The sequence below is a fragment of the Aythya ferina genome (assembly GCF_964211825.1).
Source record: "Aythya ferina genome assembly, chromosome: 1".
NCBI classification, from domain to species: domain Eukaryota; kingdom Metazoa; phylum Chordata; class Aves; order Anseriformes; family Anatidae; genus Aythya; species Aythya ferina.
The window spans coordinates 141,507,383-141,523,882 of NC_140296.1; the positions used below are offsets into that span (position 1 = coordinate 141,507,383).

At 42.9% G+C, this 16,500-nt stretch overlaps 2 protein-coding genes across 4 annotated transcripts in view; one reads left to right on the forward strand and one right to left on the reverse strand.

Annotated features, from left to right (window-relative positions):
* BCL2L13 (BCL2 like 13) overlaps window positions 1-3,480 on the reverse strand; it is a 40,549-nt gene extending 37,069 nt beyond the window's left edge. The window contains exon 1 of one of the 2 annotated variants that reach the window (XM_084499166.1): window positions 3,319-3,480. The gene's annotated coding sequence lies outside the window, so the exon portion shown is untranslated. Of the gene's footprint in view, window positions 1-3,066; window positions 3,126-3,318 lie in introns of those variants that run through there. The other variant, XM_084499167.1, reaches the window with a different exon arrangement.
* A 639-nt stretch (window positions 3,481-4,119) lies between these two features.
* ATP6V1E1 (ATPase H+ transporting V1 subunit E1) lies at window positions 4,120-15,280 on the forward strand. Of its 2 annotated transcripts, XM_084499291.1 has the most exons (10): window positions 4,152-4,276; window positions 4,897-4,959; window positions 7,179-7,244; window positions 8,724-8,833; window positions 9,323-9,389; window positions 11,219-11,308; window positions 12,544-12,612; window positions 13,019-13,113; window positions 13,990-14,077; window positions 14,659-15,280. In XM_084499291.1, exons 3-10 carry the CDS (start codon window positions 7,188-7,190, stop codon window positions 14,719-14,721), a joined length of 639 nt encoding a protein of 212 aa, XP_084355417.1. In that variant the 5' UTR covers window positions 4,152-4,276; window positions 4,897-4,959; window positions 7,179-7,187; the 3' UTR covers window positions 14,722-15,280. The 2 variants fall into 2 exon arrangements, with proteins under 2 accessions (XP_084355416.1, XP_084355417.1); XM_084499290.1 differs by lacking the exon at window positions 4,897-4,959 and having other exon boundaries at window positions 4,120-4,276.
* The last annotated feature ends 1,220 nt before the right edge of the window (window positions 15,281-16,500 follow it).

Sequence of the window (16,500 nt, forward strand, 5' to 3'; positions counted from 1 at the left end):
GCGTTCTCATTTTAATAAGAACTATGCAGAGTAAAACCAAATGCCCTCAAGTCTAGGGCCCTGTCTGACTGCTGTTAGCAGTGGAATTTCTCACTCCTGCTCGGCATACATACTCTCACATTAAAGCAAATTAAATAGTTCCTTGCCATGTGTTTTGCCTTTTAACTGCCTCCCAACTCAACCACGTACAAATATACGCACACAGCCGTGCAAAGAGGTTTTAGGGATTCTGCAGCCTCAGTTGATTACAACTGAGAGTAAAAACATCAGCTTTAGAGGAATCTCCCTTCCCCTAAGCCTCAGATGAGTACTTTCCCAATTCTCTGCTTTCTCAAATTCTGTGTTATGATGCTCAAGAATTTTAACGCAGAAAAAGTGTCAGTTGTCTCAACCACAATTGTCTCCAATTCATTTCATTGTTCCAACAGCAATGGAAAACACACGGTCAACAGAGGAAACGCCACACTCATCGTAGCAATTGGAAGAACAGATGGTCATGTGTCCTGGATTTCTCACCCAGACATTAAAACTCATAAAACAGAAACCCCTATCTAACAGCAATGTCTGGTCAAAGAATGTCCCTGTTTCACTGTTTGTTTAGTTTCTTCTTCAGACATGTAAATAACATCAGGAAAAACTAAGGTAAAGGGAAATAAAAATAATAATAAATAAAAAACATAAGAGACAAGGAAAAGAAAAAAAAACACTCAGAAGACAACAGATAAGTGGGGAAAAAAGCTATACAATTGACTGAAACAAAGCTTTAGACTAATCAACATGCCTCAGCTCCTTATGTTAGGAACAGGGTGGATAACTACTTCCAACCAACGTGGTACGTCAAGTAACACACAGTAATTGGATTTTCCAGGTGAATTTTCAAAATTAAGTTCTCCGTCACTTCAGAAGAGATCCCTAACTGGAAGGCCAGCACAAGTGTTCATGCTACAGGGCAGGTACTTCACATATACAGAAGGAGCTACAAGTGTCAGAGTGCAGCTATGTTTATAAGAAGTATTTAAGCCAAGTTTAAAACTTAAAGCAGTGAGAATGAGGAAAACCCTATAGGTACACAGAACACTAACTGGAACATCCCGAGAGGGCTCCTGATTACATTGGAAATGCCTTGAGATGGAGAGAGAGAACAAGGTTCCCAAACCAAAGCACAAACGGCAAAGTAAGCCTCAAGATGAAAAGCAATCATAATAATAAACAGAGCAAGCAAAATAAAAAAATATCGATCTGTTCAGCTGTGCAACATTTGTAGGCTAACTTCTAACCCCCTCCTCCCTGGAAAGAAATCCAGCTTAACAGCAGCACAACTCCTAACTGAGCATAAACAGAGCCACAGCTACACTGCAGCATCGTTACCTTGTGAGTAGGTAGCTTGGCACAGAAAAATTGTCTGGCAAACTAAAAGCTCTGTTAGAGGAAGAGAGTTGGTGGAAAATTGGCTGAGCATTCCTTAATCTTCAGTAACTCTACTTTCTGAAACTCATTCAGTACTGGAAACAGAGGAGGACTCTTTCATGAAGACTATGCTTTGGGAAGCTCTGCCTCCTCTCACGTATTTCAAAATGCTTGAAACCCTGCACCAGGAAGGTTCACTTCAGTCTTTGCTACAGCTTGAACTGTAGTAGTCATTCATACACGAAAGAACCAATGTCAAAACTTTAAGCCAACGCTCCATGTATCATGCTTCAGAAACATAAGCAGCTACAGCAGAGGATAAACACAGCTTTTCCACAACATACAGCTCCCCTTCAGCCGCTGTCACAAACTGGGATTTTAATAAAGATAGGAGATTTGGAAACAACAACTGCTCAGGAGTCGATAGGATCATAAACAATAGCCATGTTCTTCAGAGCAGATCAACAGCTGTGATCACCACAGCACCAGATGTAAAGGATGCCATTCAGCAACAAGCAAAAGCTCCCCGCTACAGCTTTGCTTTGTTCAGCAGAGATGCTCAGTCCTGGAACCAAATCAAGGCTCTTCCTAGGATGCCCACAAAATGAATGGGAGCCCTTCGAGGCCACAGAGCAGACCTACCCGGGAACAGGCAGCCTGCGGGTGGGCCACAGAGATCCAGGCACTGCGCTGTGCATCAAAGAACAGGGCTGAATACGTAACAAACACCTTTCTTTAAAGCAGGATTTCAAATCAATACAGAATGAAAGGAAAAAAAAAATACAGCCTATCAAAACAAGAACGAGGCTCTGTATCAGCACAGTGATCCACGTGCAACAATGAGGCCTAATTCGTGACAGTTTTGGCATGCCTAGCTCAGCACCTGGGGCGGAGTGAGAAAGAGAATCAGACGACAACTTATTTAAATAGTGGCTAATGCTTCCCTGGGAAAAGAGTGGAGAAAAAAGCTTCAGATGTGTATTTAAAAAAAAAAAAAAAAAAAAAAAAGTAATCATGATATATTTGGAGAGGTACTTTTATACTGAAGTGACAAGAGAGACTTAACTCGAATGGAAGAACTGTCTTAAGCTTCTCCTAAAAGCATATCAGCCTGGAAACACACCTCAGGATCGCTGATCTTCCTTTGAGGGGAGCCCACAATGAAATAACCGAATTACTCACTTAAAATTGTGAATGATTATTTTTGTTTTCATGCAGAAGTAGGCAAATATTGACTCAGATACCATAAACACTGCAGAAAAGACCATTTTTCAGGAACGAGTGGGTTTAGAAAAGGACACGCACAGCTTGAAACACCAGACCAGAGGAAGGAGAGCTTCCCAGTAGCGGGGCAAAATGGAAAAAGAGCCCAGGAACTGTTCAAGAGGGCGAGACAAGGCTGGACGGGGAGGCGCAGGGGAGCTGGGGAGACAAGGCACTGTGAGAAGCCTCCAAAACGTGGGCAAGGGGGCTACTGCTGGTTGGGCAGATTCATCTACTGCCTCTTAAAAAATAAAAAATAAAAAAATTATGAATTTCTTCCTACAAAAAAAAATTAAAAATAATAATCTTTCTTCGTTCCTGCACCCCTGAGGGGAGGAAACCCTCCACTTGCTGTATGCGCCCGGCGCCGCAGCCTTACAGGTTATTTGGCTTTACCGGGTGACCAACGCGCTGAAAAGTTCCCAGCCCAGCAGCACAGGCACGGATCTGCCCCTGCCTGTGAGGGACGAGCCCAGCAGTGCCCCGCTCCCCATTTTATTCCCCATTTCCCCCCCCACGACGCCCCGCGACCCCCGCTAATGGCCGCCCCCCCCCCTCCCCAAAATCGCTGCGGGAGGGGGCGGCAACCACAGCAACAAACGCCCGCCGGGAAAGCCGCCCGCCCGCCCCACCCCGGCCCCTGCTCACCTGCGGCGGCGGCGGAGGGGGCGGGGCCGGGCCGGGCCGGAGCCGCCTGAGGAGGGGGCGGGGGGCGAGGAGGAGGAGGAGGAGGAGGGGGAGGGGAGGGGGCGAGCGCCCGCGCCGGGCGGAGAGGGCTCGGCCCTAATTTGCCGCCGCCGCCGCCATGATGGAGGGGCGGGGCCGCGCGTCACGGCGCGCGCGTCCGCTGCGGGCTGGGGGGGCGGCTGCGCGCCCGCGTCACGCGCTGAGGGGAGGGGAGGGAGGGGAGGGAGGGGAGGGGGGGGGATGACGCAGAGCCCTGAGGGGCGGCGACACCCGGCGGTGACACGGGGGGAGGCGCTGCCCGTGGGGGCGGCGGGGGGCAGAGGCAGCGCTAACCCCGCGCCGCGCCTCGGGCACACACGAAAAGACGAATTTCGCCCCAAGATGCCAGCCCGAGCCTGAGAAATAAAATAAAAAATCGTGAGATTTTGTAAATTGTGCTTCCCAGCTTCGTGCCGCGGGAAGTGACCTTGAGACACCGAAGGCTCCTTGTGATGAGCCTGAAGCATTGCAAAAAATAAAAAATAAACACGCACAAACAAAACTTTAGGGTTTTCGAAGCACGTTTTAATCCGTGTTTAATTTGATTTAATAAAGTAAATGCGTTTTTCCCGGAGGTATCTCGGTTTTTGACCGAAGCACGGTAATTATTTACCGGTCCCGCGGCCACCGCAAGATGGCGCCGCGGAGCCGCCGCGACATGGCAGCAAGCCCCGCCCCCTCCCTCCCCGTAACGCCAGCGGGCTGCGCGGCTCCCATTGGCCGGGCGGGGCGGAGTGGGCGGGGCGGGGTGGGGCGAGGCGGCGGTGGCAGCCGGGACCCGAACCGGATCCACTTCGCTTCGCTTCGCTTCGGCTCCGCACCTCGCACCCCGCGTCCCGCCGCCGCCATGGCGCTGAGCGATGCCGACGTCCAGAAGCAGGTGGGGAGCGGGGGGGGGATGGGGCGGGGGAAAGGGGCTCGGGCCCAGCGCTGGGCTGCGAGATGGGGGTGGGGGCAGAGCGTTGGGACGGGGGCAGAGGGTTTACACGGGGGGAGAGGGGGCGGCGGGGGAAACGGGTTTGGGGTTGGTGTTGGCGGGGCGGGCATCCAGGGGTAGGCTCACGGGTGCCCCCCACGCACCCGCCGTCCCCTCAGGTGCCGCCGCTATCAAGGCGCCGCAGCCGGGCACCGTCCCTCAGCCGCGTGCCCCGGGCAGGGCGGCCCCTGCCGTGGCACCGTCCCCGGGCCGAGGGCGCGGCGCCCTTACTGACACCAGGCACGGGGCCCTGCGCGACGAGCAGCTCCCGGCCGGGTCCCGCTGCCGCAGACCGCACGGAGCCGGCCGGAGCTGGCCGGCGGGGCTCCGAGCAGCCCCGTGCCCTCCGCATCCGCAGCGCCTCGTGTCTCCTTCGCCAAACAGCCCCTTGGCAGCCAGGCGTCGCGTGGGAAGCGAGGTCCGCAGGTTGTCCTGCTGCAGGAGGAGGGCTGCGGCGTTGCGTCCCTTGCGTTTTGCTTGCGAAGCTTTGCTGCTTGAATTTTTCTATTCCCTCTCCCACGAAGGTTATAAAAGTAAAGGTGACCTGCTCAGGTCTTGCCCAGCTGCCGTGGGTGTGAGCTTCAAAGGTTAGTTCAGGATCTGTGGATACACTAAACACACGGTGCCAATGGAGTTTCGCACCTGCAGCCTGCCTGTAGGTTTGCACTGTTGCATGCTAGAGTGATCCTCTTGACTGGAAAAGGGCACGCTGCTGATGGCATCGCTGTTCTACGTGTGCATAAACCCTGCTGTGAACCTACCAGCTGATCCTCTGAAATCTTAACCACTGACCATGGCGCTTTCAATAATTTTCACATTAAAAATCATCTCCACTCATCAATCTTGGATTTGCAGAATCGCAGAATTGTCTAGGTTGGAAGAGACCTCAAGATCATTGAGTCCAACCTCTGACCTAACACTAACAAGTCCTCCACTAAACCATATCGCTAAGTTCAACATCTAAACATCTTTTAAAGACCTTGCTTTACTTGCTTTCTTTCATCAACAGTGTTTAATCAATTGTTACATGTAATACCTTTAGGTCTGGAAGCCTCACTTAATATCTCTTTTCATTCCTATGAAGAACAAAAAGGGATTTCAGTACAACAAACTACAAAAGCAATAACAATGTTTGGTCTAAACAGACATGGCAAAACAGATGACATATCACCTTGCTTCCGTCTTATTCTGCTTTGTTATACAGAGGATATTTCTTGAACATCTGAAACTTTTTAAAGAACTCTTCCGACATTTGGAAAATAAACTGGAGGAAGTCGCTCAGTAATATAAGGGTTACTGTTGCTGTAGAAAGGTCCTTAGTTTCCTTCAACACCAGGGTATTTGGTGAAATTATTTACATGTTTTATCTGCCTCTTGTCCTTTCTGAAATGCAGATCTAAAGCTTGATATGATCAGCTGTCAGATCAGACAAGTGGGATAAGAAACTGACCTTGGAGGTAGACTCGTGCTTAGAAGTGTTGCAAACTGGAGTTAAAATAAAAATGGTTGACCTGATTTTGAGGATGTAGATACTGTCATTCACTTCTTCCGCTGTATGTGCCTAAAATCTTCCGCTTGTCTGTTCACTTCTGGTGTTTAGTTTAAGCGGGCATGCATAATGCAGCGCATTGGCTCAGTTCTCAAATTGGCACCTTTCTTATCTCTTTAAAATGTCTCGTTTCAACATGAGATTATATGAATAGAATCTTTCATGCAATTGTTTTCAGACCAGATTTAAATGTGTCTTGTCATTAAGTGCGAGCAAAAAGGAGGGTTTCATGGTCCACTTGAGCGTGCAGTCCACTCCATCCGCGCTAGGAAATGGCAGTACAGTTAAAAGTTTCCATTTGGTTGGGCAGTGCTCTAGGTTTGAACCTAAACTTAACCCTGGTAACAGAACGGCATAAGATAAATAAGCAGAACTTGGTATAATTTGGTTCCCCGTCTTTGAGCTCTCAGGCCTGTGCTTTATAGTGTTTTGAGATGCTTTAAAAAAGTTCCTTCAAGCTGAACTTGTTAGTGTGTACCCATCTCTAAAGCAGCATGTGATATACTTCTTGTGGTCTCAATCAACTGGTGCTGCTCTCTCTGTTTCCTTCCCCAGCTCCTCCAAACTAATACGCGACTACTTTGTGAAGTCACCTGAAGTTAATCAGTACAATGGCCTTTTTTAATTAAACTCATTTTTCTCAAACCAAAGACCTTTCAAGTTTTTACGGCATGTATTACATTTTTCAAGAAAGATTTCTCAGATGTATAAACAAACTTCTGGTTGTACAGACTGGGCCAGAGCGGTCAGTAGCCCTTTGTTTTGCTTTGCCAGTTTCTGGTGTGGAGGGCCCAGGTTTGTGTAGATGACACATCTGACTTAGAGCAAGGGCTCAAGGTTCATCTATACTTCACGTGAATGTTGTAACAAACAGACTACTTTAATTTTACTGTGTGAGGATTTTTTTTTCCTTTACTACTGGAGGAAACGTCCTGATTCAGTGAAAAATGCAAATACTCAGTTTCAGGCCTATATAAATGTAAAATGTTGTTTTATACTTTCATATCTACGTACATTTTTCTAGTGAACCATCACAGAAACTTATTTAACAACGTAACAATTTGGTTTTCTTGGAATCTGTGTTAAGCAGAGGTGACTCTGTGACCTGTATGCTCAATTTAATTCCTTCAAAAAACAACACTGTGAGATAAATTAGTAAGTGGAATTGGAGGGGGCCTACTGTACGAATGGGGAATATGTTTCTACCCATCAATGTCCTTTCCAGCAGAAAATGGTTTCTTTTCTCTCTTATTACAGATCAAGCACATGATGGCTTTCATTGAGCAGGAAGCCAATGAAAAGGCTGAAGAAATAGATGCAAAGGTAAAAATGGAAGTTCAATGTCAGTAAGTGCAAAAGGAGAACTGCTTCTGACATCCTGGTTTAATAGCTGCAGTCTGAGCAGTCTTAGAACACTTCTGTAAAGTACAATTTGCTTCCCATTCAGTTATTATGTAGCAAAAATGATACTACCAAATGTTTGCTAACTTCTGTGAAATCAGAACAAAACTACTGAGTTGGATCTGTTCTTTTGGCCAAGTTTTCTTAGTGGTTCTTAAACGTGAATTTATTCCTACCCAAGTTCACTCACTTTTTTTACACAACCAGGAGCACTGAATGGTAATGCAAATAGACTAAAGTAAGTGAAACACCTTTCCCTACCTCCTATATATAATTCTAATTTTTGCTTGATTTCCATAGCATCTTAGGCAGAGGCATTAGTAAGAAGTTGAAGCAAGGGTGCTAATAATCTAGCACAAATGTTCATTCCTGCACAAAAATGAAGAAGGTGAAAGTTAAACTGTCTGAATTGGGTTGGTGAAAGCTTGTTTTGTAAACACTTTCATAGCTGTACCTGAACCTGTGTGGCCACCTGCTGACTTGCTTCCAGGTGTGTTTTAGTAGGTGTCCTGGGGAGCTACACCATAAACTTATATGTAAGGCATGAGCTGAACTATTTGCAGAATTCCTCAATACGGCTAAGCCACAAGAGAATGAGTTTGATATTAACCTGGTGATAGAATATGGATGTTCATTGAAGTAGGAGTAATGGTGCCTTATGACCCTAACAATCTGCATTATATCAACACTAAAATATATGTTGAGTCCAGTACCAGCAAGATGGATTACTGTTAATAATTATCTCCCATAAATGATTTGATCGGTAAAACTGTTTAATAAGTTCTAAATCAGGTATTGCTGTTTATCTCCAAAGACAAGTCAGAAGTTGAGATTGGATATTCAGGTATAAACTTCCCATGTGTTTGTGGTTTCATATGCTAACAGGCTCAGTTTTATAAAAATGTAGTAGCTATACTGCCAGTCTCCTTGTGTAAGAATTAAGAATTACTTGTAGTAAAGCACTTTGTGGGCACCGAGTGGGTTATTTTAGGTAGAACTTCTTGTAGACAGAAATGAGACTAATTCTGTCTGTTTAAAAAGAAAAAAACATGCCTGGAGCTCAGATAGAATGAATTGTATTTCCTGACAGTGCATAATATACCCGTTTGGTAATTGTATGCCTGAGGAATAAACACTGCGAGGAAACGTGTTAATCAGCAGAGACATACCAATGAAAAAAGCTGTATCTTAGCAAGGTTTGAGTTCGGAATTCAGCAGGACACATACTGAACTCCCTGTGACTTGCATATTGGTTGAAATGCTTTGTTGATGTGGAACCATAAATTGTATCACCCTAGCTTATCTGTAAATGCGTTCTTAAAGCATGGCCGTTTCATTTGATTCTGTTTTTTTCAGCCTATAGAATCAATTTCTGCTTCAGTTATTTAATTTTTACTGTAGGCAGAAGAAGAATTCAACATCGAGAAGGGTCGCCTTGTTCAGACACAGAGGCTGAAAATCATGGAGTATTATGAAAAGAAGGAGAAACAAATTGAACAGCAGAAAAAAATGTAAGTTACTTAGGTTAGATGGTTGGCTTCAGAGGCTGAGCTCTCATCTTATTATTAATTTCATGTAATACCATTTTTCCCTTGCAAATGGGCAAATTGTAGCTAATGTACTGAGCTGTAATTGTGAGGTTCTAATTTTTCTGGGGAGTAATTATCCAGGGTGAGCTACAATAATATAACAGGTAGGAGGTGTGCTGAAAGAAACTTCGATTTTTCTTTATGTGGTTAATGTCTAAAACTCTACCCTGGTTTATTACTGTGGGAGAAATGATTGTGTTAGGTTCAGTTTTGGTGGGTCTAGTGCAGTATGGGGTTCTGCATTATAATCGTTTGCATGGATTCAGAAACAGGTTCAAACAGATGAACAGGCTTTGTTATTAAACACGGTGTCATTGTTACCTTTAAATGTAAAATACACAGTTGAACACTGACAGAACTACAACATTTAAAGTCTGATGGACTGATTCAACTTTATCATGCAACTTGCAGTCAGATGTCCAACCTGATGAATCAGGCAAGACTGAAGGTCCTCAAGGCAAGGGATGACCTTATTGCAGTGAGTATCTCTGTAGTAAAGACACAGAGGTTCTGTTCCTACCATCTGTTGGGAAATGATCTTATACATATTCTGAATGAAAATATGATTTGTGATTGAGTAATATTTGCTTCAACATACTTCAGATAGCTTTCCCAGCTAACCTGAAAAGTCATTAAAGATTTAATCTGGCTTTACTAATCTGCTTTAGCTTATTTTCAGTTTCTATTGCCTGTCTTCAGGAAATCCAGCTCTCTGCCAAGAGCATTGCACTTACTAGTTGTATCTATCACTTAGACAATAGCTTATTTCATTAAAGAACAGAAACCTCTTGCACAGTTTGTGGAACTTGAAGTTCTGTTTGCATGATGTAACATCTGTTCTTTAAAGCTGGTGTGGCTTAAGCAAGTAAGTTTAAAACACCACTCACTGTTGTTTTTCTGTCACCTTTAGTGCCCACTAGTATACGGAAAGGTTTGCTTCTTGTTTTAGTGGGTGACTGATCTCTGTGTGCATGTGTAGGGCGAGTGATCGTTTACCAGAGCAAGCTACATTTAGTCTTAGTTCAGCCTTATACCACGTGTAGTGTATTCTCATTTTGCTTATTATACAACTTGCAGGTTTCTTAGCACTGCTTTCCTTACCCTGTCTCAGAAACAGTCTGAGTGTTCTGTGTTCTAGCTAGATGGTGCTGTTGAGCTGTTGGAAAAACTGCAAGACCTGTAGAAACCAAGTATTAAAAAAAATGGTAATGTTGCTCGAGTCAAAGCTGCTATGAAAAAGGAGAGTTAGCAAAAGAAAATGGCCAGTTAATTGGTTCTTCAAACCTAGTTTCAATTTTTTAATTGTATTTACAGTGGGGAGAAAAGTGGGTGGCTAAAGAGCTAACTCTATTGTGATAGACTCTGCTGGGTAATCTCTTCCTCATTTATCAGCTGACTCAAACTCATGCTTCTGAGTAATGCATAGCACTCTTCCTTATTTTAAAACCTTTGAAGTCACATGCTGCTACCTCTTTCTTCCCTTATCAGATCTTTGGCCTCCTTTGTGAACAATAGAGAGGAGCACTTCCAGAAATGCTGTGTTACTCTAGAGTGGACAGTATAACTAGATTTGACCACAATGTTGAATTGTGATAGTCTTACATTTTACTGTTGATTGTGTTAACATGCACTCTTCTCTTAAACTCCACGATACAGGACATTAAAGAAGGATTTATATCAAATTTTAAAATTCCTTTATCTGAAGTAATTATAATTATGGCTCAGTTCTAAGAGCTTTCTGAGTTTGTTCAAATTTCTTCTACATTCAGTCCCATCTGATGTTGATTTGCAGAATAAAGACATTCAGAAACAACTACTTCAAATCAAAAATAAGCTTTCAGTTTAGAGTTTCTGCTTGCGTTTACTTATGATTAAATTTATCAAACCTGAATGTTTGTTGATGTAAGGATAGGTTAGATTTCTTAACTTGACTACAAAGCTGAAAAGGTCAGTTATTTGGACAACTTCATTAGTTTACATTAGGCAACCATTTATAACATATTTAGTTTGTGTGAATTAATGTTGTAAATACCATCGTTTTACTACTGAGGTCCCCCTTCTTCATGAAGAAAGAATTGTGGTCTGGATATATTGGGTTTGGATCAGGGCAGGGAGGGGGGAACTGTTTGGGAAGGATGTTGTGCCATGCACATAGATGAAGGTCTAGCTTGGATGAACACCAGCTGGAGTGTACGTTTACGTGTTGGCAGGGTGTGATTGCTATAATAGGAGTACAGAAAGTTGGTAGGCATGAAACCAAATGCCAAACAGATGGGCTCTGCTGATCTGATTTTCTTCTGAATGTAGGATTTGCTGAATGAGGCCAAGCTAAGACTTGCCAAGGTGGTGAAGGATACTGCCAGGTACCAAATGCTGCTGGATGGACTAGTTCTACAGGTAAATATTTAAATCGTACCAAATAGATGATTGCAGCTCTGTCCTCTCCTGCGTCTTTCTTCAAACATAACCAACTGTAGATGTTACAGTTGTATTGGAGTCTAGATCAAATGTTGCTGGATGATCTTTGAGCTTTAAACATCACTTCTGCTATGTCTTTTGATCTTAGATTCTGAGCAGATAAAGCTGCAGTTTATTTTGCGGTATCGAACCTAGTAGACCAAGCAGCTGGCTCCCATTATAAGTATAGTTGCAGATGCGCACACATACGTTGTAACATGCACGTTTAGGATGCACACTTTAAACTTCTGTCGTAATTAGTTGGAATGAGTCACTCAAATGCACCTTTGACTAAAGCTGTTCCTTCAAGCCCACAAGTCAGTAGTTACCACAAAGCTAGTCCTGGGTTTGACAGATTTACTATATTATGGTAAGCATTTGTGACACATACAAAGGCAAATTGAAGCTTTGCTTACCTAGAATACCACCCTCTAGCCCTGGAACTTCACTTCTGGAAATCTAAGTGTTGGCTAGGGTCACTTCTGCAACCACTAGTGCCACCCTCTGGTATGAACGAGTCCTTTTGCCATAAACTCACAGAAACCAGCCACAAACTCTCCTGTCTGTAGTTTAATGACAGAGTGTTCTTAATAGTGTTCCCTTCCAGCTGGTGCTTCCAATTCAGTATTTTTGTTTCCTTGTCACACTTAGGGCTGCTGCTGCTGTATATCAAACAAACTTGTCTTGTTCGTGCAAGCTGGCTGCGTCTGTCTTGGCTCATTAGATTTGATCCACTGTAGTGCTCGCATGTTGCTACAGGAACTGCAGGGCTGGAATTATTAGAACAGGCACCTAAAACTGCAGCCTGTCTTCTCCACGAATGGGCAAGCAGGCAAGCTGACGCTCTCTTTGGACAGCAATGATCCTTACATACATGTGTACATTATCTGGGCAGCCCACTCCTATGACAAATGCGTTTAGTTGCACTTGCGTTCCAAACTTTAAGCTAACACAAAAACATGATCCGTAGTTGTAGACTTTCCCATATATCATTGCCATCCTCTCAGAATGTCTGCATGGGGTGCACTTGCAAGCAAAGAACTCATTAGAATGAGTAAACATTGTCAGGTTTTGTTTTTCAAATTGATCAGCTCATTTCCTTTCTTGGAGTTAAATAGTTCTAAGATGATTAAAATGTCAGTTTTCTGATACTGTAATGGTTATCTTTTGTGCAGGGATTCTACCAGCTGCTTGAGCCCAAAATCGTTGTTCGGTGCAGGAAACAGGATCTCCCTATGGTTAAGGTAAGACACCTAGAATTACGACAGTATCCTTGCTCATGAAGGCTGAGGCCTGATTGCAAATATTTGCTGCTCAGATCCCATCTGTGTGACAGGGAAACAACTAAAGCATGTTTTCAAGCTGCACTTCTGTTGCAGGTACAATGCAAGACAGCAAGTATGTGCGTCAAGTCAGGGATCATTTCCTTGCTTGGGTATTACCTAGGAAACTTTAGACATTGCTACAACATTAATAACAATTAGTTTTGGCTCAAAAGCAAAATAAATAAATAAATAAATAAATTGCTTAATTAAAAATGAAACAAACTCCAATTCCTTCATTTTAATTACTGCAAATGAATGAGCAACCAAATCCAAGTGATGTGCTATTGCTTATCAATGTTAATTGGAGTTTTATCTTGTGTCCTAGGCTGCTATACAGAAGAGCATTCCAATCTACAAAAATGCCACAAAAAGGGATGTGGATATTCACATTGACCAAGACAACTTCCTGCCAGAGGAAATGTAAGCAAAATGGGAGTCCTTCATGCAGGGCGCCAACTTAAATTGCAAGCCACAGCTCTTCCTAGGACAGTCTTGGAAAATTATGTATGTAATATCCCTGCAGTGTCTACTGCTGTTCTAGTGGAATTTGGCACTTCTTTCTCTTAATCAAGTACAGATTCTGTAGCTTCCTCCAGACAAGCGCACTCAGTCAAAACTGTCAGTAAAAGCTTTGTGCAACCTCCAGCCTGTTCCTCAGTAGTGAAGTATACAATAACAGCGTGTAGAAACTTAACTAACTGTTGTTTTTTTTAGAGAGGGAGAGTGCAAATGTAGCTCTGCTTTCTGTCTCAAGAGGAAGCAAACAGTCATAAGGAATCATGCACGGTGCTGCAGCATGATGACTTGATGGGGTTTGTGTCTGTTAGGTCTTGCAAGGCTTTATTTCCATACAGTATGATAAAGAACATGGAACTTAACTGTATATTTTGAAAGTCAGGGATCGTTTTTTTATGTATGAGCAAGCAAACAAAACTTCTAGCACTCTTTTTTTTTTTTACTTCCCAAAATCCAAAAGTGTTCTATTAATAATAAAAAACAGTCTGAAGCTGTTTTGAAGTGACAAATTTCATAGCACTGTTTGTATTTAGATCATGCTAATGAGTATCCTTGTAGGTAGCTGTGGTACCCAGTGACTGAAGATGCCTTACAACACTACTTCGCTGCATCACTTTGTGCTTACTCTCATTAAGGCATGATCAAATGTATTTATTTAACAGATGAACAGCTACACCTCTGGCTTTTCTATAAGAACTCATTTGGGGTAATGTCTGCCAAATTATAGCTTTGAGATGTATCATAGCTGTCATGACTTTTATTTTTACTTTTCCTTTCTAGTGCTGGAGGTGTTGAAATTTACAACAGTGATGGTAAAATTAAGGTTTCTAACACTCTGGAAAGTCGGCTGGACCTTGTAGCTCAGCAGGTGAGTTTTTCTCACAACCAAGGTGAGCAAGATATAATTAGCTAGTTTTGTCTTGTAATTAAATCCTAGTGTTTCCAGTGCACAGTAACAGTTCCAACAGTGTGTGGGATCAGACTTTCAATACGGATGACAAGAAGTTATTTTTTACTGGAAAGAAACAAATTACCTACTGCTTGCGCTTCTCTAGAACAAACATGGCTTTTCCCAAAAATGATGCCTTTTGGACTAAGCATAAAGCTCTAGAAGTTATGGTACCAAAAGACACTTATGACTATGCTGCAGTCAAGATGTTGAAATACTGAGTTTAATTTCTGAAGTTTGCTTGAGTACTAGAAACGTTGGCTGAAACCTTGTATTCTAGCTGAAATTACTAGCTCTTGCATCTCTTCCTCATGATGCAGTATAAGTAAGTAGTCCTTTAATTTGTAGACTAGCAGGCAATACGTGGTCAGAGAAAGGCTTCAGAAAACACAAAATAATTGACTTCTCAATTTTGAAGACTAGTCTAGCTATCAAACTGCCTGCAACAAGGAATGCTCGGCAGTAGCATTACGTGTAACTGATGTACTCTTTCTCAACAGATGATGCCAGAAATCAGAGTGGCTCTCTTTGGTGCTAATGCCAACAGGAAGTTTTTGGACTAAGCCTCTGTAAGAGAAGGTGGGATCTGTTCCACTGCCATACTGAAGGGATGCAAAAGCATCTGCTTATTCGAAATAATCGTGAAATGTAGCTTTACTGTGTCACCCAATATCTCTTCTTCAATGGAATAATTTTGCCTACCTGCTGTGCTTAGCCTCTCCACTTGTGGTTAGAATGTATAGCTTAAAGGATGTGAAGACATGTATTCAACCAAAAGTGACACTAGAAAATGGAGGCATTTGGGCTTTTTGCTTTCCTTGCACTGTTGTGGCCCTGTAAAGACCAGTGGTCCATTTAGGGTCACTCTCTTTGCTTCGGCCTCACCTCTTTCAAGTTGTCCAATCTGTGGTGTAAATTGCTGCACTGCCCAAGGGAAATCCCTTTTCAGTTAAGGTCTTCAGTGTTACAGAGGGCATGCATTCCTTCCCAGGGTTAGTAGTTTGATTCATGTTACTTGATCGGGCAATTTTCTGTTCTGTATATGTGATTTAAACAAACAAACAAAAAAGCCTGAGCCTGTAAAACTTTATTTATTAAAATAAAAATGCGTGTGTGTATGGAGTTCCTTGTAGTTTCTCTCCGGAGGATTGGCAACAGCCTTTGAAAAGTGGGCTTGTGTGTATAAGGACTTACTACATGTGAGTTCTCTGTAATAACTATTCTGTGAAGCTAGGATTCAAGCTTGTGGAGTCTGTAAAGCTAATTGCTTGAGTAGTGTTGGACTGGAGGCAAGCCTTTTGCATAAAACTCTACTATGAGCTCCAGTCTTCCTAAAAATGAATCAGTAGTTTTGCAATGTGATCCCTCAATAGTCTTTCACAACAGAAATGCAACTGCACTGTTTACATACAACTGCACTATTTACATACAACGATCTATTTCCAGTTAAAGTTTGTTGATTCTCTGAAAAAAATCCAAACCATACTCCTATAGTAAGTGTGACTGAGGACTCGAGGAACAGCAGCTGACTGTCACAACTATTCTCTTAATTGTTAACCTTTAGTACCTTACCTTTAATACCTTAAAGTTTAACTAACACAACTGTCTTCACTGCCTAACCTGTTAGGATTTATTAACGCTTGTCGTTTGCTCCTGCAGTGATGACTAGTGTTGTCTCCACCTCCTCTGGTGTAGGACAGAAAAATTCCCTAGGTGACTTTCCACACAACAAGCCTCTGTCAGAGTACCTGGCTCTTCACCTAGTGTTCAGTTCTGAGATTTGCTGCATGGAAATAAGGAACTGCACAAAAAAAATTACTGCTTGAATGTGTTGCAGTCATCTTCTCTAAATACAGCAGTGATGTAAGGATTCTACATTGTGCCATGAAGAATACTTGCCAGGTTGCAGCAACGCTGCATTATGCAGTGTTTTTAACCTGAGGCCCTTTCCTCTTAAGCTGAGGTGCATGCTCTTGTATAAAGTATGTTAAAGACTCTCAATGCTACATGAACCTTATACTGACTCTTCAAAATGGTGATTTGACTGCTGTGAAAATCCTGAATCCTAACGTAATTTCTTTGTGAAAGAAATGCTTTCACTTCTCTCTTACAAAACAAGAATCATTAACAAGTTGTTTTTTTTTTGTTGTTTTGGTTTTGTTTGTTTTGTTTTACTTCTTGTTTATTTTGTACTGCTCCTCACTGTTGTGTTTAGTTCTTGTTTTCCACATAGATGGTTGTGGTACTCATTCTTTCAGTGCTGTGCCTTCTGTTGCATGGTTCTACGAGTAGGCAGTGAGTATGTAAGACTGGAGGCATACTCCTACTAGATACTCGGATAA

Excerpts from the sequence above, each read along its gene's own strand:
- ATP6V1E1 (XM_084499290.1), top strand. The coding sequence starts at position 4,244 with ATGGCGCTGAGCGATGCCGACGTCCAGAAGCAG. Across the intron at positions 4,277-7,178 it reads ATGCCGACGTCCAGAAGCAG|ATCAAGCACATGATGGCTTT; the intron begins GTGGGGAGCGGG and ends CTCTTATTACAG. Across the intron at positions 13,114-13,989 it reads AACTTCCTGCCAGAGGAAAT|TGCTGGAGGTGTTGAAATTT; the intron begins GTAAGCAAAATG and ends TTTCCTTTCTAG.